The sequence below is a fragment of the Sorghum bicolor genome, chromosome 3 (genome assembly GCF_000003195.3).
Source record: "Sorghum bicolor cultivar BTx623 chromosome 3, Sorghum_bicolor_NCBIv3, whole genome shotgun sequence".
Taxonomy (NCBI): Eukaryota; Viridiplantae; Streptophyta; class Magnoliopsida; order Poales; family Poaceae; genus Sorghum; species Sorghum bicolor.
The window spans coordinates 71,900,997-71,926,171 of NC_012872.2; the positions used below are offsets into that span (position 1 = coordinate 71,900,997).

Below are 25,175 nucleotides of genomic sequence, written 5' to 3' on the forward strand. Positions count from 1 at the left end.
CAGGGGGATTAGAGTTTTGTCGGGCCGTCTCCATTATCGTTTTTGTCATGTGACATCGAGTCATCGACCTGCGGTTAGCACTACTTAGTAATTGATTATTTAATCAGGCGAGCGTCGCAAAGAATAAAATAGTTAATTGTGTGCAGAACTGCGGGAGTGGAGTCCAAGTCCAAGCAGCCTGATGACGGAGCTTACCATGGCTGTCTACTTGGCTGGATGTCTTCTCGCCTTCAAGTCTTAGCTCCCTCCGTAAGAAAAATACCATTCTATTTTGAACGGATCCAATTTTTAAAATTTAACTAAATTTATAGAAAACAAATCAAATGTCTCTAAAGTATAAATATATTTACTATAAGCTTACATTTTATGATTATTCTAATATTTTTTATTGAGATAATACTAAATATTACTATTTTTCTATACACATTTTGTCCAAGCTTGAAATTTACTTGCTCCAAAGAATCGGGACTTTGGTAGGCGTGTCCCTTTCCGACGTGGCACTATCTGCCGAAAAGTTTTTGGTTTTTAATACTGTATATTTTTATTTAATAATTATTAACCAATTATGAACTAACTAGATTTAAAAGATTTATTTCACGATTTTACAGGTAAATTTTATAATTAGTTTTATTTTTATCTATATTTTGTGTTTAATGTATGTGTCGCAAGATTTAATATAACATAGAATCTTGAATTTTTTTTTTCGTTGAACTGAAGAAACCCTCAAGCAATATCACTCTTGCTCTTTCTCTCCGGTAATTCATCGCTAGCTAGCCTATGACGACCTAGGTGAACAGTGAACTCGACCAGGCCGTGCTAGTGGACCCGATCCGATCCGATCCGATCCATCTTCTGCCGTGCCGACTTGCAACAGGAGTGACCAAGTGAGGGGTCAAAGTAGGCGCCAAAAGTAAGAATAAGGTCAATAATATAGTTAAGTATTTAACTATAAGCTAAATGATTAAAGTTAAGTTATACAATAAGTTATCTTATACTTGTCTCTAAGACACATTCTTTTTCATATTTCTCTTTACAACACTTATTATTTGGATCTACTAATACCTATGTGCCTACATTATATTTGCATTAGAGTTAAGCTATCGTTTCTTCTCCACATCAACATTAACATAGCTATAAATCTATTATTATACATGCTTAAAAGGGCCGGCACGGCCAGTAACCAACGAGCAGAGTAATCAATTAATTATTTAATTCGTTAATTATTATACTAATCGGCTAGGCTAATCCGCCTCGACTCCTTGGACGCAGCAGCAGAAAAGTACTAGTAGCTCCAGCACGCACCGGCCGAGGTGGTGGTGGTAGGCCAGGCCCACAGCACAGACCAGGTTAGGTCGTCACGTCGGGAGACGAAACTTTGTCTAAAAAAACAAATTGGCACCACGCCAGGCCACGCCAGTAGTGGTGGTGGTGGTGGAGGCAAATTATCGTCGCTAATCTTAATCTAATCCAGCCTATCGTAATGTAATGAGCCGGTAATGATGAGGGCGGGCGGGGCGACGAGGCCGGCAGGCGGGAGCTGCGGCCGCGGCTGCGAGGGCACAGGAGACAGCCCACCCGGTCCTCCTGGCCTGGTCCTCCTAGGATGATCGCTGCTCGCTGCAGCCATGTGCGTGCGTGCCTAGGCCCTGGCGCCAGCCGGGCGCCACGCACGGCCACGGGGGCTGTTTAGTTTAATCTCGTGATTAGGTGAGGCCGATAGATTAATTAGCTGGAGTACAGTGAATTAAACTAATCGTGGTGGGGAGGGCCCGGTGGTGGAGATGCCGAGACGTGATGCTGCCACTGTTCGCCTCGCGCCCGCTTTGCTGTTGCGCGCCAAGGAAGTGGAGCAGTGGGGACTAGTTTATTCGGAGGCCCCCCGCCCCCGGCGACGGGAACAGGAGCAGGCCGCGCGCCCGCGTGCCGCGACACCGCCGCGCCTGCCCCCTCTCTCCCGGGCGGCCGCGCCGTCGCCGTCAGCTTGCCGTGCCGCGCCCAGCACCACCCCCTCGCCACACACACACACGACACACCACCACCCGTCCACCCCCTCGCCACGCCACTTTCTGTTGCTTTCACACAGCAATTATTGCGCCTCGTTTGCTTCTTCCTTTTCTTCTTGACGGTCGTGGTTAAACTAATCCTCGCGATGAGGTTGTTAATCTCCCTCGGTTTCTCCCTATATTATTATCTCTTCAATCGCCGTGCTGGTGCGCCCGCACGCGACCTCTGCTGACCTGACCTCATCTGCCTTTTTAGTAGTAGTAGTAGTATTTCCTCTCCACCACCATTATGCGCTAATGACAGCCATGGCGGGCGTGGAATGAAAACAAAAACAAAGCAGCACTGGCCACATATCGTTGCCGCCATTGCTCTCACAAAGTCATTTGCATGCAGGCATAAAGCTCACAAGTATACACATCTTATTATTATCTTCATCGTGTAAGCTCCATGGCCCACCAGCTTATGGCCTTGTTTAGTTCGTGAAAAATTTAAGATTTTGCTATGGTAATATTTTTGTTTTTATTTAACAATTATTATCTAATCATAAACTAACTAGACTTAAAAGATTCGTCTTATAAATTATAAGTAAACTGTACAATTAATTATTTTCTAAGTATATTTAATGCTTAATACATGTGCCGCAAAATTCGATGTGACGGAAAATCTTAAAAATTTTTATAAACTAAACAAGACCATATATATAGACAACGAGGAACAGTACCATCAGCAAGTTGAGCGGTGTCCTCGTTGATGCCCAGCCCATTCATGCCTGCCGCCACTGTTATGGCGCGTTCTTCCTTTTCTTACCGCCCAGGGGTGGAAAAACCGTGCGCGTTCGTACGTGCAGGACTTTTCGGTCGTGCCAAGGCAAGCGCGAGCTTGCAGACAGGCAGTCAAAGTTTTTTTTTCCTCTCCAACGATCAATTTCCGTTTACGGCGTCGCCCTGCCTTGCCTTTTCTGGGCGGAAATAAATTACTCTTGACATCGCTTAGGGCACTCACAATGCAAGACTCTATCACAGAGTCAAAGACACTTAATTACATATTATTTATGGTATTTTGCTGATGTGGCAGTATATTTATTGAAGAAAGAGGTAGAAAAAATAAAACTCTAAGTCTTATTTAGACTCCAAGTCCACATTGTTCGAAGTAATAAATAACTTTAGACTCTAGGATAGAGTCTGCATTGTAACGCTTCCAAGGCCTTGTTTAGTTTCCAAAATTTTTGGGTTTTGGCTACCGTAGCACTTTCGTTTTTATTTGACAAATATTGTCCAATCATAGAGTAACTAAACTCAAAAGATTCATCTCACAAATTACAGATAAACTGTGTAATTGGTTTTTATTTTCGTTGTGGCAGAACCTCCTGAATTAAGTGGCCCACATGCACACATCATTGTCCCAAAGACTTCTGATCGACGTGCACGAGTTCCAAATGACTCAAGAAGTCTGTCGGGTGTCCTCGGAAACCCGAATCATCCACATTACATTCTTTTCAGGAATTCCCTCATCAAGCATCACAGTATTACAACATTTCATAGATAAGAGAAATCAGAGTAAAAGCGGAAAGGTTACATAACATAGATTGAAACTTAAGTTCATAATTTACAAACCATAAGTATTTGATACATAAAAGCTTCGGAACTTTATATTACATAAACCATTGATCACACAACAAGTTTTTACTTGCCCAAGGTCACACATCAGGTTCATCATCACTCTCCTCCACAAGAGTAAAATAATCAAGACCATCAAAAGGATTATCAAAAGCTTCACCTGCAACATAGGTTAATAAAACCCTGAGTACAAAAGTACTCAACAAGACTTAACCGACTATAAAAGAGGTGGAAACTCAGGTATGCAGGCTATAGGGATTCAAGGTAAAGCTTTATCAAGATCAAGTATTTCTTTTGCATAAAAGCTTACTACGGGTAAAACCTACTTTCAAGCTTTAGCTCAAGATTATTATTTATGACTAACCAAGTCATTACCAAACTTTCATAAGCAAATCACCTCTTTCTTATACCAAAGATTCACTTGTTACTACGATGATGGGGTGAGGATTGAGGCTCCATGTCCGAGGAAACACGGCGATTCGAATCGATTAAACCCAGCTGGGGATTCAGTACCACACGACATATGTAGAACTTAATCTTGCATATGTCAACCTTTTCTATAGATCCTCCCATACAAGAACGGGTCCAGCGTCACCCGAGAGTACAGTACACCACCATCCTACAGCCAATCTAGATGTTTCCCGGTCATCTCAGATCCGTAAGGTGGGTACACGCTACTCTCGCCATCTTTCCACTCCCAGTACGCGGTTAGCCGTTCTCAAGTATCGGAATAGCTATAGGTAAGGCTTACCGCCGCATGTGGGCTGTACTCAAAGGTCTCAATCACAACAGGCCAATCAACGGTACGGTCCTTAATCGACTCAGTTGGAGACACTACTTTAAGACTCCATTCTTAAAGCAAGTCCACCAACCGGTCTCAAGTTTAAACATTATTAACCATAAAAGTATCCCACAACAACCCTTCAATCTTTCTCATTTGAAAACTTATCTAGTGAGCAGGGCTAAGCATACTAAGCATTTTCATAAAGCAAGTATCAAGGTTAATTTTGAAATCATCAAGGTAGATAATGCAGCAAATAGGATTCACTCAACTCCTATTCACCTAATGCATCATATTAACTCAAGTGATATAAATAACTTTATGAAAATACAAGGATAGGGTTTAATGTCCGGGGCTTGCCTTGGTCGGAAGGGAAGTTCGGCAACTCAACAACACTCGAAGGATCCACAAACTCGGAAGAAATCCACTGGGGATCAGATTCTTCCGGAGCGTATTCTATACGTAAAAGTGCATATGCATGATTATGATATACTCATGGCATGATAAAGACAGGTTACATGTTCTTGGATGACAACGATAAACATGACTATCTCGAGTACAATTACCTTCACGGTATAGAAACAACTAACTTAGCTACCCAAAAACATAGATTATTTCTAAACAAGTTTTATTATTTTCATTAAGCAATATTGGGTATCTATCAAACAATAAAGATCATATCATAACCAGGGAGCATGTCATGCTAAGTGACCACTGGTTGTCAAACAATCTAAAATATCACCCAAATCCTAAAGGGATTAATTATTTCTATTTCTTTTATAAGCATTTTAAATAGCTTTATTATTAAACAGATCATACTTTATCAAAAAGAGCTGAAATTACTCATGGAGATAGATAACAGTAACACAAGGTCACATATTAAATTTCATGATTTTTGGATATACCTATAAATTATTAAAAATCATGGAAGATTTATTTATTATTAAATAGAGGCAATTTTTACATACATGCAAACTACCAGAAAATATAACCAAATATTTTTCATGTGTTCTACTCATTTTAAGGAAGCCATACAAAAATTCTCATAATTTTTGGATCAGCACAAAATTTACTACACAAAATCAAATATAAATCAAAAACTGCATAAAAGAAAACGAAAAACAGAACAGCACTGCCACTGCGGCCCAGGAGCTCGGCCCACGCGTTCGGCCCAAACCAGCTCGGGAGAGCTCCCCCGCGCGGACCGCGCGCTGCTTCTCCCCTCACACAGACACTGACGGGCGGGTCCCGCCCGTCAGCTTCGCCTCCTACCTCGCGCCACCGCTCCGGCGAACTCCACCGCAACACCGGTGAGATCCCGGCTTCCGCGGCGAGGTGCGCTGGCTTCTCCAGATCCTTGCGCACCCGTAGAGCTCCTTTACACTTGCTCTCCCCTACTCTAGCTGCCCCGGCCACGGACGCGGCGGACGGCCGCCTCGGCCAGACGAACACCGATCACCACACTTGAGTAGAACGCGAACTGAGCAGCGCAAGAGCATCAGTAGCTCACCGCGATCCCAAAGGAGCAAGAAACAGCGGCGGAGAAGCTCTGGGTGACGCTGTCCACGGTGAGGCGCTCGCGGCGGAGCTCCGGCCGGGTTTGGGGAAGAACGGGTCGGTGCGGAGTTGTAGAAAGGTAGAGCTTGCGCTCGGGGGCGCAATCGAAAGCCGAGAACTTTGCGAAGCTGGTGAAGCGCTCGGGTGGATTGGAAAGGGAGCGATCGAGGCGAAATTGGAGTTGGACGAGCCGCTGCCCGTCGGTGCTCCGGTGGCGAAAAAGAGATCGGTGATCGCAGGAGAGAAGGGCACGTCGCTTTCCACTTCGCCAGCAGCTGCTCCACTTTGCCACGGACGCGAGCACGTGCTTGGACGAGATGAAACGGCGGCTCACGCGCTGGCAACGCCGATTCCAGCTCGGCGGTCCACCGCCATGAACAGGGACCGAGCTTATCCCCCTTTTCCCCAAAATACCCTTTCTGAAAACTTAAAATTACTCTGAGATTTTGAATAGAAGATGAAAATATGCCAAAATAAGAGTTGTGCAAAATTTTGTGAACTTCAAAACATCTTTTGGTGACCAAAGCCAATTTTGAGTGGAAACTAGTGAATTTACCCAAACAGTTTTGAAATTCAAACTCAAATCAAAGAAATTCCAAATTTTTGAATTGGGGCAAAACAGAATTTCCAAAATTACTTTTGATTTTGCATAACAACTTGAAAAACTCCCAACATGAAAGTTGTTCAACTTTTCAAGCCCTACAACTTTCATGTTGACCATTTTTCAAAATTCCAAACAGATTTTGAATTGGGGATTTAAGTTTGAAAAGGGGACACTTTCCGGAAATCTGTATTTTTTAAAATTACTTTGGATTTTGTACTAAATCTTCAAAAACTCAAAACACCAAAGTTGTACATCTTGACAAGATCTACAACTTTGCTTTTAAACTCAACTTCAAATTTTGCTTGGTTTTTGAATTGCACAAAAGGGGGCAAATCTAAGGTTTTGAAAACTAGGGTTCCCCCCCTAAGCTTTTCGGAAAAACTTTCACCCAAGGTTTTTAAACTCCAAAACAAGCATCCATACATAAAATAAACACACTTTAATTCTTAAGCACATTCAACCAAATGTAAACTTATTTTAAGTTAATGCATCAGGGTTTACTTAACAATAAACTATGCAATGCTCATGATGACATGTCATGTTTTAATTCGCTTAACACCAGAGTGTTACAGCTCTTTCCCCCTTAAAGAAATCTCGTCCCGAGATTTAACTTGAAGGCTAACTAATGGAAAAAGAAGTTTGTCAAGCACTTCCAAAACCACCTTTACAAAAACAGGGGTAGATTAAAACACTATAGATTACAAGGATAGGACAGAAGAAAGGAACTCAGGAAAACTTTCTAGGAGAAACTCTTCGGATTCCCACGTGGCTTCATCTTCGGTATGTTGATTCCATTGCACCTTGTAGTATTTGATAGTTCTTCTACGAGTGACTCGATCTTTTTGATCCAGAATCTTGATAGGATATTCTGAATATGTCAGATCAGGCTTTAACTCAATTCCTTCAACAGGAATGATATGATCAGGCACTTGAAGACATTTCTTTAATTGAGAGACATGGAACACATTGTGAACTGATAATAACTGTGGTGGTAAATCTAGACGATATGCCACCTTTCCACATCTTTCAAGGATTTGATATGGACCTATATATCGAGGTGCCAACTTTCCTTTTACTCCAAATCGAGTGACTCCTTTCATAGGTGACACTTTGAGATATACATAATCACCAACCTCAAAAGTAAGAGATCGACGTCTCTTATCAGCATAATTCTTTTGCCTGGATTGTGCTATCTTCATGTTCTCTCGAATGAGCCTGACTTTCTCTTCAGTTTCTTTGACTAAGTCAACCCCGAAGAGACTATGTTCTCCAGGTTCTGACCAATTCAAAGGTGTTCTGCACCTTCTGCCATATAGAGCTTCAAATGGTGCCATCTTAATGCTCTCTTGATAACTATTATTATAAGAGAATTCTGCTAAAGGCAAACATTCATGCCACTTCTCTGAATAACTGAGCACACAAGACCTTAACATATCTTCTAAGATCTGGTTGACTCTTTCAGTCTGGCCTCCAGTCTGTGGATGATAAGCTGTACTATGCAGAAGTTTAGTACCTAAGGATTTATGCAAATGCTTCCAGAAAGCATTTACAAATTGTGTCCCTCTATCAGATACAATAGTCTTTGGAACACCATGTAGACTCACAATTCTGTTAAAGTATATCTTAGCATAGATGGAAGCTCGATACTTCTTTCTTACAGGAATGAAATGAGCTGATTTGGTTAGACGATCAACAATGACCCATATGGAATCAAACCCTCTCGATGTTCTGGGTAGACCCACTATGAAATCCATACTAATGTCATCCCATTTCCAAGATGGAATTGGCAACGGTTGCAATTCTCCAGCAGACCTAAGATGAACTGCTTTCACCTTTTGACAAGTATCACATCTAGCCACATAACTAGCAATTTCAAGCTTCATCTTAGTCCACCAGAATCTTTGTTTTAGATCATGATACATCTTATTACTGCCTGGATGGATTGAAAATCTTGTTGCATGAGCTTCATCAAGAATTTGTTTTCTGAGTTCAGGAACTTTTGGGACTACTAACCGATCCTTGAACCAAATCACTCCAGCTTCATCTATTCTGAACTTGGAATTCTGCTCAGACTGGATCTTTTCTTTCAAAAAGCTCATACCCTTATTTTCTTTCTGAGCTGTAATAATCTGATCTTTGATAGATGATTGAACTGTCATATTTGCAAGACTTCCTTGTGGAATCATTTCAAGACTTAACTTCTCAAATTCATAACACAAGGTAAGGTTTATCGGCTTAACTTCCAGACAATTGCAATGACTCTTTCGACTGAGTGCATCTGCCACTACATTGGCTTTGCCTGGGTGATAGTGTACTTCAATATCATAATCTTTTATCAGTTCTAACCATCTTCTCTGACGCATATTCAATTCTGACTGGGTGAAGATGTATTTCAAACTCTTGTGATCAGTATATATGTGACATGTATTACCCAGCAGATAGTGTCGCCAAATTTTGAGAGCATGGACTACAGCTGCCAACTCTAGATCATGGGTTGGATAATGCTCTTCGTGACGCTTAAGCTGTCGTGAAGCATAGGCAATGACTCTTCCTTCTTGCATTAGTACACACCCAATGCCTTTGCCTGAAGCATCACAATACACATCAAAAGATTTTTCAATATCAGGTTGAGCTAGCACTGGTGCAGTGGTCAACAACTTTTTCAAAGTCTGAAAAGCTTCTTCACATTCGGATGACCACACAAACTTAGTATCGTTCTTTAGCAGTGTTGTCATTGGTTTAGAGATCTTGGAGAAGTCAGGGATAAACCTGCGATAATACCCCGCCAATCCTAAGAAACTCCGAACTTGATGTACTGAAGTTGGTGACTTCCAGTCCAGAACTTCCTGAACTTTGCTTGGATCTACTGCAACACCTTCAGCTGACAGGACATGACCCAAAAATTGAACTTCATCTATCCAGAATTCACACTTGCTAAACTTAGCGTATAACTGATGTTCTCTCAGGCGAGTCAACACTATCCTGAGATGCTCTTCATGTTCTTCTTTAGTTTTGGAATAGATGAGAATGTCATCAATGAATACCACCACGAATTTATCTAACTCTGGCATAAACACTGAATTCATCAGATACATAAAATGTGCTGGGGCATTTGTCAGACCAAAAGACATGACTAGATATTCATACAAGCCATATGTGGTAGTGAATGCCGTTTTCGGAACATCTTTTGGTTTAATCTTGATTTGATGATACCCAGATCTCAAGTCTATTTTTGAAAATACCTTAGCACCAGTTAGTTGATCAAAGAGAAGATCAATACGGGGCAAAGGATACTTATTCTTGATTGTTACCTCATTCAAAGGACGATAGTCCACACATAACCTCAAGGTATTATCCTTTTTCTTCACAAAGATTGCCGGACAACCCCATGGTGATGAACTAGGTCGAATGAAACCTTTATCCATCAATTCTTGCAACTGAGTTTTCAATTCTGCTAATTCTTTTGGTGGCATTCTATAAGCTCTTCTAGATATTGGTGCTGTCCCTGGTTTGAGTTCTATCTCAAACTCCACATCACGATCAGGTGGCAGACCAGGTAAATCTTCTGGAAACACATCAGGAAACTCACAGACCACTGGAATATCCTTGATTTCCTTAACAGAGATAGCACATACTTGCTCAACTGCTCTCTTAAGGGTAGGAAGATGGATAAGAAGTTGAGACTTGCTATCAGGTAAGTTGACCTTGATGGTTCTATTTAAGGTGTCTATAACTGCACCTCTCTGGCTCATCCAGTTCATACCCAAGATCACATCTATACTCGGATCTTTTAACACTATCATGGATGTTGGAAATATATATCCACCCAAGTCTATTGGCACCTGATATACCATTTCCTTAGTGCATAGTCGACCCCCAGGTGACTGTATAAAGAACTCATCTTTGGTTGCACCAATAGGTATATTATGCTTTTCCGCAAATGTTCTATTCATGAAAGTATGTGATGCACCAGAATCAAAAAGTGTAAGCGCTGAGTGTTGGGCAACAGGGAACATACCAAGCATCACTGGTTCTCCTTTAGGTATAGCTTCAACTTGAGTATGGAAAACCCTTCCTGTTTTCGGAGTACCCTTACCCTTCTGCTGATTCTGGGCATGACCTTTGTTCTGATTTGTTTGTTGATTTCCAACTGGCCTTGGTGCGTTGACATTTGGAACATTTTGCCTTGGATATGGACATTCACGAGCAAAATGTCCACTCTTCCCACAATTGTAACAAGGGTTGTTTGCAGCTTGTGGCACTGGCGGACGGATGGCAGGAACATTTGGCTGGCGTTGAACATTGAATGGCACTGTCGGCCTTGCAAAAGTCCTCTGCATATTCTGCTGCTGAGGCGGCTGATAAGAAGGACGATAAGATGGGCGGAACTGCTGAGCTGGATGATATATGAGCCTCTGGCGCTTCTTGTTGCCGCCAGATGATCCAGACCCTGAGACAAACCCCTTCTTCTTCTTAGCCTCCTTATGTTTGCGGTTCTTTTCTTCACTGGAGATAGCGATGTTCACTGCTTCATGATAAGATATATTGCCACAGGATGCCATCATCAGTTGAAGCTTTGTATTCAAGCCTCTCATGAAACATTCCTTCTTCTTTTCATCAGTGTTGACTTGCTCAATTGCATATTGGGACAGATGATTAAACTTTCCAATATACTGCATGACTGGTTCATCCCCCTGACGGAGAGCTAAGAACTCTTCGAGCTTCATTTTCATAACTCCCTTGGGAATGTAATGAGCCCTGAAGGCTTCCTTGAATTCTCCCCAAGTGATTCGGTGGCGGGCTGGTTGAACAGCCAGTAAGTTTTCCCACCAAACTCCTGCTGCTCCTCTCAGCTGCTGAGCGGCGAAAACTGGCTTCTGGGTTTCAGTACAGTTGATGAGACTGAACTTTTGCTCCATAGTACGAAGCCAATCCTCAGCTTCAAGAGGTTCATCAGCCTTTGTGAAAACTGGGGGACGAGTATCTGTGAAGTCAACATATGTGGTTTCTTCTCGGTTATGGCGACCACGGCCACGCTGACCAACATTCTGGTTTTGTGCTAACAGAGTTGTTGCATTGACCAATGCTGCGATTGCATCAGCCAAAGAGGGTGGAACTGGTGGTGCATTAGGAAAATCATCCCCACCCTGGGAAGAACTAGCTCCATGGTTGTTAGCAGACATCTGTTTAAAAACACATCACACTTTAATTAACATGCTTACTTAACCATCATACATTATGACTTACATAACACAAACACGTTCATCTTATTTATCATACAAGTCCGCTCCTGGGCAGGACTACCGAAACCACTATCTTACACACTTCCCATACTAGAGGTTTTTCTGACTAACTAAGTTACAAAGTCAGAAGAGCACACTAGCTCATACTTCGTGCCTACTCAACACCTAGTCATCATCCATATCCGACTCACTGGTGGTAACACCCTCATCTGGAGTGGGAGTTCCTGGTTCTTCTGCTTCATCCTCAGAAGTATCACTATCCACTTGGATGACAACTGGTCCTTCCTCTGCTGCTTCAGGAGCCTCAGGTGGATTGAGGGCATTATGCAGCTGGTGCACTTCCTCATGGAGGATGTTGGTATAGGCCTCCAGATTGACCACATACCCCGCCATATGGTACAGCTGAACTTCCATGTTGATGTTGTCAGTGACCATCAGACGCAGATCATTCTTCATAAGCCTGTAGGTCCTTTGCGAAGGAGGACCTCCGCTAGTGTCACTCCCGTTTCCATCGCTGGAGTTGTCAGTGCTGCTGTCGCTGCTGTCGGAGGGTGGCGGATTCCTTGATGCCAACTGATGCCTGGGAACACGACCTCCGGTGGACTTGCGAGCGGTTAGGCGGGTACGAGCCATCTGCCAAAATATTTTTATTTTGAATATTAGAACTATATATGTTCCAAGGTTAAAGGATAGAGTTTTACAATTAGATAGACATATTACCTCTAATTATTAACAACTTTAAGGAGGGAAAGTTAATTACATGTTATCCATAATGATGCATGAAACGTACTTACGAACAAGGCATACATCAAACAAGTAACTAACTTTAAATTAGTCACTTAATATAAAAGTGCATAAACTTGCTTTTCATAATTAGGGCAATATTATAAACATTGTTCCTTGTATATAAATATTACCATAATTATACTAAGAACATATCCATTTGGATAGAAGAATAAGTCTAAAGAATGAATTGAGACAAGTTAGAAGCATAAGACGAGCTTAGAAGCAATTTGGACTCAAACTAATTTGAAATTTGGTTTGACTCAAAAGCTTTTGAAATTTTTAAATGAATACTGTTATACTTTCTAAGGGAAACCTGCTCTGATACCAGCTGTGGCAGAACCTCCTGAATTAAGTGGCCCACATGCACACATCATTGTCCCAAAGACTTCTGATCGACGTGCACGAGTTCCAAATGACTCAAGAAGTCTGTCGGGTGTCCTCGGAAACCCGAATCATCCACATTACATTCTTTTCAGGAATTCCCTCATCAAGCATCACAGTATTACAACATTTCATAGATAAGAGAAATCAGAGTAAAAGCGGAAAGGTTACATAACATAGATTGAAACTTAAGTTCATAATTTACAAACCATAAGTATTTGATACATAAAAGCTTCGGAACTTTATATTACATAAACCATAGATCACACAACAAGTTTTTACTTGCCCAAGGTCACACATCAGGTTCATCATCACTCTCCTCCACAAGAGTAAAATAATCAAGACCATCAAAAGGATTATCAAAAGCTTCACCTGCAACATGGGTTAATAAAACCCTGAGTACAAAAGTACTCAACAAGACTTAACCGACTATAAAAGAGGTGGAAACTCAGGTATGCAGGCTATAGGGATTCAAGGTAAAGCTTTATCAAGATCAAGTATTTCTTTTGCATAAAAGCTTACTACGGGTAAAACCTACTTTCAAGCTTTAGCTCAAGATTATTATTTATGACTAACCAAGTCATTACCAAACTTTCATAAGCAAATCACCTCTTTCTTATACCAAAGATTCACTTGTTACTACGATGATGGGGTGAGGATTGAGGCTCCATGTCCGAGGAAACACGGCGATTCGAATCGATTAAACCCAGCTGGGGATTCAGTACCACACGACATATGTAGAACTTAATCTTGCATATGTCAACCTTTTCTATAGATCCTCCCATACAAGAACGGGTCCAGCGTCACCCGAGAGTACAGTACACCACCATCCTACAGCCAATCTAGATGTTTCCCGGTCATCTCAGATCCGTAAGGTGGGTACACGCTACTCTCGCCATCTTTCCACTCCCAGTACGCGGTTAGCCGTTCTCAAGTATCGGAATAGCTATAGGTAAGGCTTACCGCCGCATGTGGGCTGTACTCAAAGGTCTCAATCACAACAGGCCAATCAACGGTACGGTCCTTAATCGACTCAGTTGGAGACACTACTTTAAGACTCCATTCTTAAAGCAAGTCCACCAACCGGTCTCAAGTTTAAACATTATTAACCATAAAAGTATCCCACAACAACCCTTCAATCTTTCTCATTTGAAAACTTATCTAGTGAGCAGGGCTAAGCATACTAAGCATTTTCATAAAGCAAGTATCAAGGTTAATTTTGAAATCATCAAGGTAGATAATGCAGCAAATAGGATTCACTCAACTCCTATTCACCTAATGCATCATATTAACTCAAGTGATATAAATAACTTTATGAAAATACAAGGATAGGGTTTAATGTCCGGGGCTTGCCTTGGTCGGAAGGGAAGTTCGGCAACTCAACAACACTCGAAGGATCCACAAACTCGGAAGAAATCCACTGGGGATCAGATTCTTCCGGAGCGTATTCTATACGTAAAAGTGCATATGCATGATTATGATATACTCATGGCATGATAAAGACAGGTTACATGTTCTTGGATGACAACGATAAACATGACTATCTCGAGTACAATTACCTTCACGGTATAGAAACAACTAACTTAGCTACCCAAAAACATAGATTATTTCTAAACAAGTTTTATTATTTTCATTAAGCAATATTGGGTATCTATCAAACAATAAAGATCATATCATAACCAGGGAGCATGTCATGCTAAGTGACCACTGGTTGTCAAACAATCTAAAATATCACCCAAATCCTAAAGGGATTAATTATTTCTATTTCTTTTATAAGCATTTTAAATAGCTTTATTATTAAACAGATCATACTTTATCAAAAAGAGCTGAAATTACTCATGGAGATAGATAACAGTAACACAAGGTCACATATTAAATTTCATGATTTTTGGATATACCTATAAATTATTAAAAATCATGGAAGATTTATTTATTATTAAATAGAGGCAATTTTTACATACATGCAAACTACCAGAAAATATAACCAAATATTTTTCATGTGTTCTACTCATTTTAAGGAAGCCATACAAAAATTCTCATAATTTTTGGATCAGCACAAAATTTACTACACAAAATCAAATATAAATCAAAAACTGCATAAAAGAAAACGAAAAACAGAACAGCACTGCCACTGCGGCCCAGGAGCTCGGCCCACGCGTTCGGCCCAAACCAGCTCGGGAGAGCTCCCCCGCGCGGACCGCGCGCTGCTTCTCCCCTCACACAGACACTGACGGGCGGGTCCCGCCCGTCAGCTTCGCCTCCTACCTCGCGCCACCGCTCCGGCGAACTCCACCGCAACACCGGTGAGATCCCGGCTTCCGCGGCGAGGTGCGCTGGCTTCTCCAGATCCTTGCGCACCCGTAGAGCTCCTTTACACTTGCTCTCCCCTACTCTAGCTGCCCCGGCCACGGACGCGGCGGACGGCCGCCTCGGCCAGACGAACACCGATCACCACACTTGAGTAGAACGCGAACTGAGCAGCGCAAGAGCATCAGTAGCTCACCGCGATCCCAAAGGAGCAAGAAACAGCGGCGGAGAAGCTCTGGGTGACGCTGTCCACGGTGAGGCGCTCGCGGCGGAGCTCCGGCCGGGTTTGGGGAAGAACGGGTCGGTGCGGAGTTGTAGAAAGGTAGAGCTTGCGCTCGGGGGCGCAATCGAAAGCCGAGAACTTTGCGAAGCTGGTGAAGCGCTCGGGTGGATTGGAAAGGGAGCGATCGAGGCGAAATTGGAGTTGGACGAGCCGCTGCCCGTCGGTGCTCCGGTGGCGAAAAAGAGATCGGTGATCGCAGGAGAGAAGGGCACGTCGCTTTCCACTTCGCCAGCAGCTGCTCCACTTTGCCACGGACGCGAGCACGTGCTTGGACGAGATGAAACGGCGGCTCACGCGCTGGCAACGCCGATTCCAGCTCGGCGGTCCACCGCCATGAACAGGGACCGAGCTTATCCCCCTTTTCCCCAAAATACCCTTTCTGAAAACTTAAAATTACTCTGAGATTTTGAATAGAAGATGAAAATATGCCAAAATAAGAGTTGTGCAAAATTTTGTGAACTTCAAAACATCTTTTGGTGACCAAAGCCAATTTTGAGTGGAAACTAGTGAATTTACCCAAACAGTTTTGAAATTCAAACTCAAATCAAAGAAATTCCAAATTTTTGAATTGGGGCAAAACAGAATTTCCAAAATTACTTTTGATTTTGCATAACAACTTGAAAAACTCCCAACATGAAAGTTGTTCAACTTTTCAAGCCCTACAACTTTCATGTTGACCATTTTTCAAAATTCCAAACAGATTTTGAATTGGGGATTTAAGTTTGAAAAGGGGACACTTTCCGGAAATCTGTATTTTTTAAAATTACTTTGGATTTTGTACTAAATCTTCAAAAACTCAAAACACCAAAGTTGTACATCTTGACAAGATCTACAACTTTGCTTTTAAACTCAACTTCAAATTTTGCTTGGTTTTTGAATTGCACAAAAGGGGGCAAATCTAAGGTTTTGAAAACTAGGGTTCCCCCCCTAAGCTTTTCGGAAAAACTTTCACCCAAGGTTTTTAAACTCCAAAACAAGCATCCATACATAAAATAAACACACTTTAATTCTTAAGCACATTCAACCAAATGTAAACTTATTTTAAGTTAATGCATCAGGGTTTACTTAACAATAAACTATGCAATGCTCATGATGACATGTCATGTTTTAATTCGCTTAACACCAGAGTGTTACATTCGTTTAGATTTAATGTTTCATGCATGCGATCAAATATTCGATGTGACAGAGAATTTTGAAAATTTTTGCGAACTAAACAAGACCTAAATCAAGCTGTGCTTTGCTTCTCCCCCTGCCGTGGAAAACACAACCACGGCCAAGCAGCAGCAGCACCCATCGCCTCGCCGCGTAGAAAAGCGAGGCTTATCGCATTTGCCCCCACTGGTCCATGGCACGATAAAAACGCAAACGAAACGAAACGAAAGGGTGGCGCCACCGGCTGCAAAAATGGAACGGCACTGAGGTGCCTCGGAGGCTCGGAGTCTTTCTTTCTTCCTCGCTGTCGATTTCCGCCACCGGGAAAATATCTCCTGTTTTTGATAAAAAAAAGAGTGCGTTTTTTATGTGGACTAGGAATTCTTCGAAGAAGCGACGTGTCGGTCGGACTATGGACTGGCGGCGCGGTAATTCCCTCCGTCACCTCACGAAAACCTTGCTGCTGGTTATTCCCGTTGAATACAGGAAAAAAAACTAGTGCAATGCTACTGGCGAGGACGCACTCACATTTACTGTGGGAGTACGCGTACAATCGTGTAATCACGAGCCTCTTCCGTATTGAGTGCGATGTAACGTTTACCGATAGTATAAGACGCCTTTAAGGCCCAGCAATAGCTCTCTTGACATAATTACTGTAGCAAGAGTCATTTTTTTTTCTCTTTCTTTCCTAAACAAACTTAAGGCAGTGGAACTCCTTTTCCTTTTTGGCTTCCCCAGCCCTTGCTCTTGAGGCCGGCCACTCACAGTGAGATGAGATCCGTTCCATCACTCGCTGTTAAATTCAACTTTCAACCGCCGCACATCTCACAAAGTAGCACAGTAGTTTTTGTAGGTGCGGTGCAGAACAGAAAGCATCCCTCGCAGCGTGGGAGCCCGTCCGTGTCCGTCCGTCGCCTACGAATTGCGATTGCGCCCCCCCTACCCCCACCTATAAAGCTGCGCGTCCGTCCGTAGGTGTGGTGAGGTGCGCGCGCGGCAGCGCCCGCCACTGCTCTACTCCTGCCGCCGCTGCACCGCACCGCACCCACCACCCACCCCGTCTCGCTTTTGCTGCCGCTGCAGGCTGGTCAGACCAGCCAGCCACACAGACACACACGCAAGCACCGGCCCGGGCCCACGCCTCCGCCAGCCAGCGAACCGGACCGGACCGCTCGAACCGGTGGTCCAAGCCAACGCGGCCGGGTCACCAGCGGCTTTCTTTTTGTCCGAACGCCACCGCTGCGTCTCGTGGGGTGTGTCTATCTCTACTCCCTACAAAGAGACCACACCAAATCCCCCCTACCCCATCTCCTCCCGTCTCCCCTCCTCTCCTCTCCTTCCTCCGCCCACAAAAACATTTGGGTTCTCCCCCTTCCGACTGCTACTGCCGCTGCCTCCTCCCCCTTTCCGCCTGCCTTCGCTCTCCCCCCTTTCCGCGCCCCCCCACTTCTCCTCCGTCTAGGGTTTCCCCCGCCCGCCGCCGCCGCCGTTGCCCGATCCGAGGCAGATGCCGCCCGCAGCAGCCATGGCGCTGCCGTCCCAGGCCCCGTCTAACTCAGGTACGCACGCGCGCGCCAGATCCGGTCAGCTCCGGCGGCCCGCTGCTTTCTCTTCCTCTCTGCTTCGTGTTCGCCGTCTTTTCCCCGCGGGGGCTCGCTCTGATGGTGCCTTGCTCTGTTCCTGTAGGGGATCCGCTGTACCCGGAGCTCTGGCGCGCCTGCGCCGGCCCGCTCGTCACCGTCCCTCGCGTCGGCGACCTCGTCTTCTACTTTCCCCAGGGACACATCGAGCAGGTACACCTCCTCCTCCTCCCGCTGAAGCTTAGCTTGCTCCCCAGCTCCTGGCGCTGATTTTGGGTGCTCTCAGGTGGAGGCGTCCATGAACCAGGTCGCCGGGAACCAGATGCGCCTCTACGATCTGCCCTCCAAGCTGCTCTGCCGCGTGCTCAACGTCGAGCTTAAGGTTCCCTCCTCTTCCCGCCGTGTTCACTTTTTTTTACCTTCCCCCGGATTTTTGCTGCCAATTCCGCACCTTGCGCGCCAGCTTCCCCTGCGGCGAGCAATTCCAGGCCCGGTACTTACGCGTTTTCCCGGTTTTGGCAGGCGGAGACGGACACCGACGAGGTCTACGCGCAGATCATGCTCATGCCAGAGCCCGAGGTAGCCTCCCAAGTCCCAACTCGGAAGATTTGTCGTCGGCACGTGTTTCGGCAAAAAAATCCCTGGGAACTAGGAGGTTCTCACTCCTCTCGCTCTCCTTGTTCGTTCATGCAGCAAACCGATGTGGCGGCTGAGAAGGCGAGTTCTGCGTCCGCTGCGTCGCCGAGGCCAGCAGTGAGGTCCTTCTGCAAGACGCTCACCGCCTCCGACACCAGCACACACGGAGGCTTCTCTGTGCTGCGCCGCCACGCAGACGAGTGCCTCCCACCACTGGTGTGTTTCCTCCATCCCCTGTGGACTTGGACTCTGCTATTAATAGAATTAGAGATGCGCGTGCTTCTGCTTAAGATTTTTCTCGTCGGGCCAGCTGATCTTCTTTGTTTCGTCGGCAGGATATGACGCAGTCGCCTCCCACACAGGAGCTGGTGGCGAAGGATCTGCATGGCATGGAGTGGCGCTTCCGCCACATCTTTCGCGGTAATTTGGGCTCCTCTCATTTGCCGTGGTTCGTACCTGTCATGTTTGCTACGGGGGATGAGTGATTTGTTACCCCGTTACTTTCGATTGTCTGTGTGATGTCGATTTATTCAGTATTTTTTGTTTAGTTTATCCATCAGTTTTTCTGCGATTCATTGCATCTTTTATGTTAATTGGAAAGCTCAATTGTTTGTTCCTGATGTTGATGATTGTTAACCGGGCACAAAATCTGTCTTCTTCAGGGCAACCCAGGAGGCATCTCCTTCAGAGTGGTTGGAGTGTTTTTGTTAGTTCCAAAAGGCTTGTTGCTGGAGACGCCTTCATTTTCCTCAGGTCTGCTGTGTTTCCTGCCTACCCAGCATGAAAGCAATTCCCGATCTGGTGCTAAATTTCTGTTATTCCTTATGCAGAGGAGAAAATGGTGAACTTCGGGTTGGTGTTAGGCGGGCTATGAGGCAGTTGTCTAATGTACCTTCTTCAGTCATATCTAGCCAAAGCATGCACCTCGGAGTCCTTGCGACTGCATGGCACGCCATCAACACCAAATCCATGTTCACTGTCTACTACAAGCCTAGGTATGTTGACATGTCCGCAATAAACTGATTACATTTCTGAGACTTTACATATTGGTTTACCTTGATTATCTTGCATGAGGCTATAACATGCAATTTGTTCTTAATAAAGGTAGTTAACTTGTTGCTGATCTCTAAATATCAATGTTAGGACGAGCCCTTCAGAGTTCATCATACCATATGATCAATATATGGAGTCAGTGAAAAATAACTATTCAATTGGGATGAGATTCAGAATGAGGTTTGAAGGGGAAGAGGCACCAGAGCAGAGGTAACTGTCTTATTGTCATTCTGGATTTTGTAGATTCATGTCACCTGGTCTCATCATTGTACCTGCTCATTATTTGTAGTTACTTATTCCTGATGCAATTTTATCTTGTCTTGTAGGTTTACTGGTACAATCGTTGGCTGTGAAAATCTTGACCCACTATGGCCTGATTCCAGTTGGAGATACTTGAAGGTAATTGCTTATCCAAGTTTATTGTTTCCATTATGGTCTAAAACTTATGCTGATGAAGGTTTATTATTATTATTTCTAGGTGCGCTGGGATGAGCCTTCTACTATCCCACGACCAGATAGGGTCTCTCCTTGGAAGATAGAGCCTGCTTCATCACCTCCAGTTAATCCACTCCCGCTTTCTTCTAGAGTAAAAAGACCTAGACAAAATGCTCCTCCACCTTCACCTGAAGCATCTGTTCTCACAAAAGAAAGTAAGTTTACTAGATTGTTCAGTTAGAAGAGCAATGGTGACTAAAATATAGCCACTCTAATCCTTTACAAATCATCTTGTGCAATTTGTAGGTGCAGCCAAGATCGATATTGACTCTGCTCAAACACAACATCAAAATTCGGTCTTGCAAGGTCAAGAGCAAATGACCTTGAGGAACAACCTGACTGAAAGCAACGACTCTGATTCCACTGTTCAAAAGCCGATGATGTGGTCCCCATCACCCAATGGGAAAGCCCACACTAACTTTCAGCAGAGACCTGCTATGGATAGTTGGATGCCAATGGGAAGGCGTGAAACGGACTTCAAGGACTCACGTTCCGCCTTCAAGGATGCCCGCACTGCCTCTCAATCATTTAGAGATACACAGGGGTTCTTCATGCAAGCTTATGATGACAATCATCACCGTCTTTCTTTCAACAACCAGTTTCAGGATCAGGGTTCAGCTCATCGCTTTGCGGATCCATACTTCTATATGGCCCAACAACCTTCTCTGACTGTTGAATCAAGCACAAGGACACAAACAGCAAACAACGACTTGCGTTTCTGGGGCGACCAGAATTCGATCTATGGTAATCCAGGTGATCAACAGCAGCAGGGTTTCAGCTTTGGACAAAACCCATCAAGTTGGTTGAACCAGCCATTTCCCCAGGTTGAACAGCCACGAGTGGTTAGGCCTCATGCAACAGTTGCTCCATTTGATTTGGAAAAGACCAGAGAAGGCAGCGGGTTCAAGATCTTTGGGTTCCAAGTTGATACAACCAGTCCATCTCCTGCCCAGTTGAGCTCTCCATTATGTGCTATCCGGGAGCATGTGGTACAAACCCGACCATCGGCACCAGTGAATGAATTGCAACCTGTGCAAAATGAGTGCTTGCCTGAGGGATCTGTAAGCACTGCTGGAACTGCAACTGAGAACGAGAAAAACATTCAGCAAGCCCAGCCAAGTTCAAAAGATATTCAAAGCAAGTCCCAGGGTGCTTCGACAAGGAGCTGCACAAAGGTATTGTTGTTTTTATGTTTGTGACCTTGCACTTGTATACTGATGTTGTTCAATTTGTGCATGTGATTGGCAATATATTATCAGTTATTGGTCTGTTTTTTAAAAAAAATGGTTTTGACCTCTTTAGATAAGGGAATATTGCTATGTGGTTTATAAATCCTGGGGTTTGGATCCTAATTGTCCATATCTGCTCAGGTTCTTGAGTATCCCATGCCTCAGCTGTAATTTTCACTAGCACTGATCAAATCTGCCAATAATAGTTTGGTGGGCTTCCAAGGTTGCCTAACATTTTCATTTGATAGAATTAAATTAAGTCAACATGCCCAATGATACATGTCATGGATGCTTTCAGTCCATGTAGAATGGCTTGATTGCATCATTATAGTTGTATGTATAATAATATTGCATGATTGTGTTGTGGCTGAGCCTATATTTTTTCTGTAGTCCTATCCTTTGCAATTTACACATCTGCTTTGAATGATTTTCAGGTTCATAAGCAAGGGGTTGCGCTTGGCAGATCTGTGGACCTCTCAAAATTCACTGACTACGATGAACTCAAAGCAGAATTAGACAAGATGTTTGAATTCAATGGCGAATTAGTATCTGCCAACAGAAGCTGGCAGATCGTTTATACTGACAATGAGGGTGACATGATGCTTGTGGGGGATGACCCGTGGGAGTAAGTCCTTATCTTAGTGGGAGATTTGTATGCGTATGAGCTTTTGGGCCAATATTGACATCAGTTCATTATTTATGAGCAGAGAGTTCTGTAGCATAGTGCGCAAGATCTACATCTATACGAAGGAGGAGGTCCAGAAGATGAACTCAAAATCATCTGCGCCAAGGAAGGAGGAGCCTCTAACAGTGGGTGAAGGATGCGCCGCCACAAATGAGTAGGATTTGCCTGCCTGCAGCAAGCAATTTTAGATAACTAGGTAAGTCCTCCTTCGATCCTTAATACTTGTTTTTGCACAACTGATGGCGAATGGGTTTTTCACTGAACTAAAGAAACATCGGATGCCTTTGTTTATTGACTGTAAATGCTTGCTTAATTCAGTATGCCACAGACATGGCTCTTCTAATACTTGTCACATGATGTTGGTTCTTGATACCGTGAGCCTCTGGCCACGAGATACTTATGTTTGGCATGATAGGCTGCAGTGAAAAAGGAAATGCTTGCTAAATTCAGTATGCTGTAGGCGTAGCTCTTCTAATACTTGTCACATGATGTTGATTCTTGCTTATTTTTGGCATGATAAGCTGCCGTGAAAAAGGAAAAAGGGGCTAATCTTTCGGTTGTCGCTTTTGCCTTGTGTGTAGGTTGTGTGAAGGAAGCCGACGATGCATGATGAACTCATCGTGCCAGGTGCCTGGGTCCCAACCAAGTAACTCCTGAAATCTTTTGCTTGTCCGTAGCGAGGTTTTAGTTGTGAACGTAGTAGAACTGTCTCCATTTGCTTCTCCGCAGTTTGCTCTTGGCAGCAAGTTTAAGGGCCAAGTCTTATTACTATTGTTATTGCTGATTTGCTCTTCTGCCTTCTGATGTAAATATTTATGTACTCAGTCCCAGCCTGTAGTAAGTAGTAAGTAGCAAGCAGTGGCAGTACCTTTGGTATTAACCAGCAGCTATTCGCGGCATTTTAATCCCCTGTAAGTGTAGCTCTGTAGCGCGAGATAAATGGCAAACACTGGTATATGTATGTCTGATCTTCTCACTGAATGTATTATAAGAGTTATAGAGGACCTAACCTGTGACCTCCCCCGTCTGCTCTGAAGATGCTGTGTGATGCATATGCTTAGTGCAAATCCGTGTCGTTCACACTGTCTTCGTGGCGATGACAGCGACCTAAAGGCACACACTGTCTCTATTTGCCATCCATTTGCATGATTGGGGGATTGGAATGCAGGGCGAGTGTATGGCGGGGCCCCTTTGCCCCTCCCTCCCTCCCTCCCCTTATCTTCTTGCCTGCCTGGTGTCTGGTGATGCAATGCAAAGGAAATCAAAGCAAACCGAAAGGCAAAGGCATCAAGGCTCGCTGGGCAGGGCAACTGGAGATAGGACTCTCCTGCCGTTGGCGCGATTCCCTGTCCCTTTTGGTGTGTTTTGTTAACGCACGGAACCGAGGAAGTGGTGGTGCAGCCGTGCTATTTTTGCAGAGAAGAAAGCACAAGAAAGGGTGCCGCCGTGCCGGGGCAACCAACCAACCAACCAACCAGGCTTGTGCGGCTGACGCCCGCGGCCCGCCTGCCTCCCTCGGCCCTGCGCCCCTGCCTGGCAGCCTGTCTCTCTCCCCCGACTTCCCCCCGTGGAAAAAACAACAGCGTGCGGCACACGGGCGTCTCCGTGGAAAAGCCATCCATCCATGCTCTGCACAGTTGGCGCCACTGGTACCGTGTCGTGTTTGACCCGTCCGCCTGGGTTTTTGCACTTCCGGTGGCGCTCGTGCTGGCAGCCATCTCGCTCCGCCGGTCAACGTGGCTTCCTCGGTGCTCTCATCCTGCACTGCGAATTTTGCGCCTTGGACCGGCAGCGTGAGGGTTCACCGGACGGGACACCTGGTGCCGTGTAGCGTGTAGCCGTGGCTGGAAACTGGAAAGGGACCTGGCTTTTCGCGCGCGTTGTGCGCGACGGTCCCTTTCCGCGCGCCGAGAGGCCGAAACGTGGCGGCGAGGTTCGCTGCATGCTGATCCGATGGATGTCCATGGGTCCGGACCCCCGGAGGATATGCTTGGGTGGTGGCCGGTCGGTCTGGTCGGGGCGACGACAGCAGGTCAGCAGCAACCCGTGGAACGTGCCAACTGCCAATCCTAAGGGCGTCACTCACTGTTGCGCCCTCGTGGCTGTCGTAGTAGCTACTACAGTGGATGTGGATCCATGGATGGTAACAGTGCGCCGCACCCATGGACAAAAAAGCTTTGACCGGAACTGGGGTGCTGTGCCTGTCTCAAAACGATGAACTTATCTTCTTTTTATTAATGTGTATGCTAGGCTATATATAGGAGTATATGTATGAAAGAACAATAGTTGATCCTCGTCACCCTAACAGTTTTGACTGATCCGGACGTGGCGGGTGACGACGAGGGCGAGGATCCGGTGCGATTCTGGTACATGCACTGCGCTCTGCTGCCTCTCCCGTCTGCTGCCTGTGGCTGTGCCCTGCCTTGTGTCTGTTGCATGCACTGAGGCCTTGTTTAGGCCTGGTTCAGTTGGCGAAAATTTTTAAATTTCGCTACTGTAGCATTTTCGTTTGTTTGTGGTAAAAATATTGTCCAATCATAGACTAACTAGGGTCAAAAGATTCGTCTCGTGATTTACAGACAAACTGTGTAATTAGTTTTTATTTTCGACTATATTTAATGTTTCATGCATGTGCCGCAAGATTCGATGTGACGTGGAATCTTGAAAATTTTTGCGAACTAAACAACCTAAAAATTTTCAAGATTCCCCGTCACATCGAATCTTTATACACATGTATGAAGCATTAAATGTAGATGAAAATAAAAACTAATTGCACAGTTTGT

At 44.5% G+C, this 25,175-nt stretch overlaps 1 protein-coding gene across 1 annotated transcript; it reads left to right on the top strand.

The window, feature by feature from the left end:
- LOC8081300 (auxin response factor 4) lies at nt 18,222-23,401 on the top strand. Its single transcript, XM_021455791.1, has 15 exons — nt 18,222-18,273; nt 18,401-18,507; nt 18,581-18,676; nt 18,817-18,873; nt 18,988-19,146; nt 19,266-19,350; nt 19,593-19,683; nt 19,761-19,925; nt 20,074-20,193; nt 20,310-20,382; nt 20,462-20,633; nt 20,725-21,653; nt 22,142-22,332; nt 22,415-22,588; nt 22,974-23,401. Exons 1-14 carry the CDS (start codon nt 18,222-18,224, stop codon nt 22,548-22,550), a joined length of 2,433 nt encoding a protein of 810 aa, XP_021311466.1. The 3' UTR covers nt 22,551-22,588; nt 22,974-23,401.

Excerpts from the sequence above, each read along its gene's own strand:
- LOC8081300 (XM_021455791.1), top strand. The coding sequence starts at position 18,222 with ATGCCGCCCGCAGCAGCCATGGCGCTGCCGTCCCAGGCCCCGTCTAAC. Across the intron at positions 18,274-18,400 it reads CCAGGCCCCGTCTAACTCAG|GGGATCCGCTGTACCCGGAG; the intron begins GTACGCACGCGC and ends CTGTTCCTGTAG. Across the intron at positions 18,508-18,580 it reads CCCAGGGACACATCGAGCAG|GTGGAGGCGTCCATGAACCA; the intron begins GTACACCTCCTC and ends GGGTGCTCTCAG.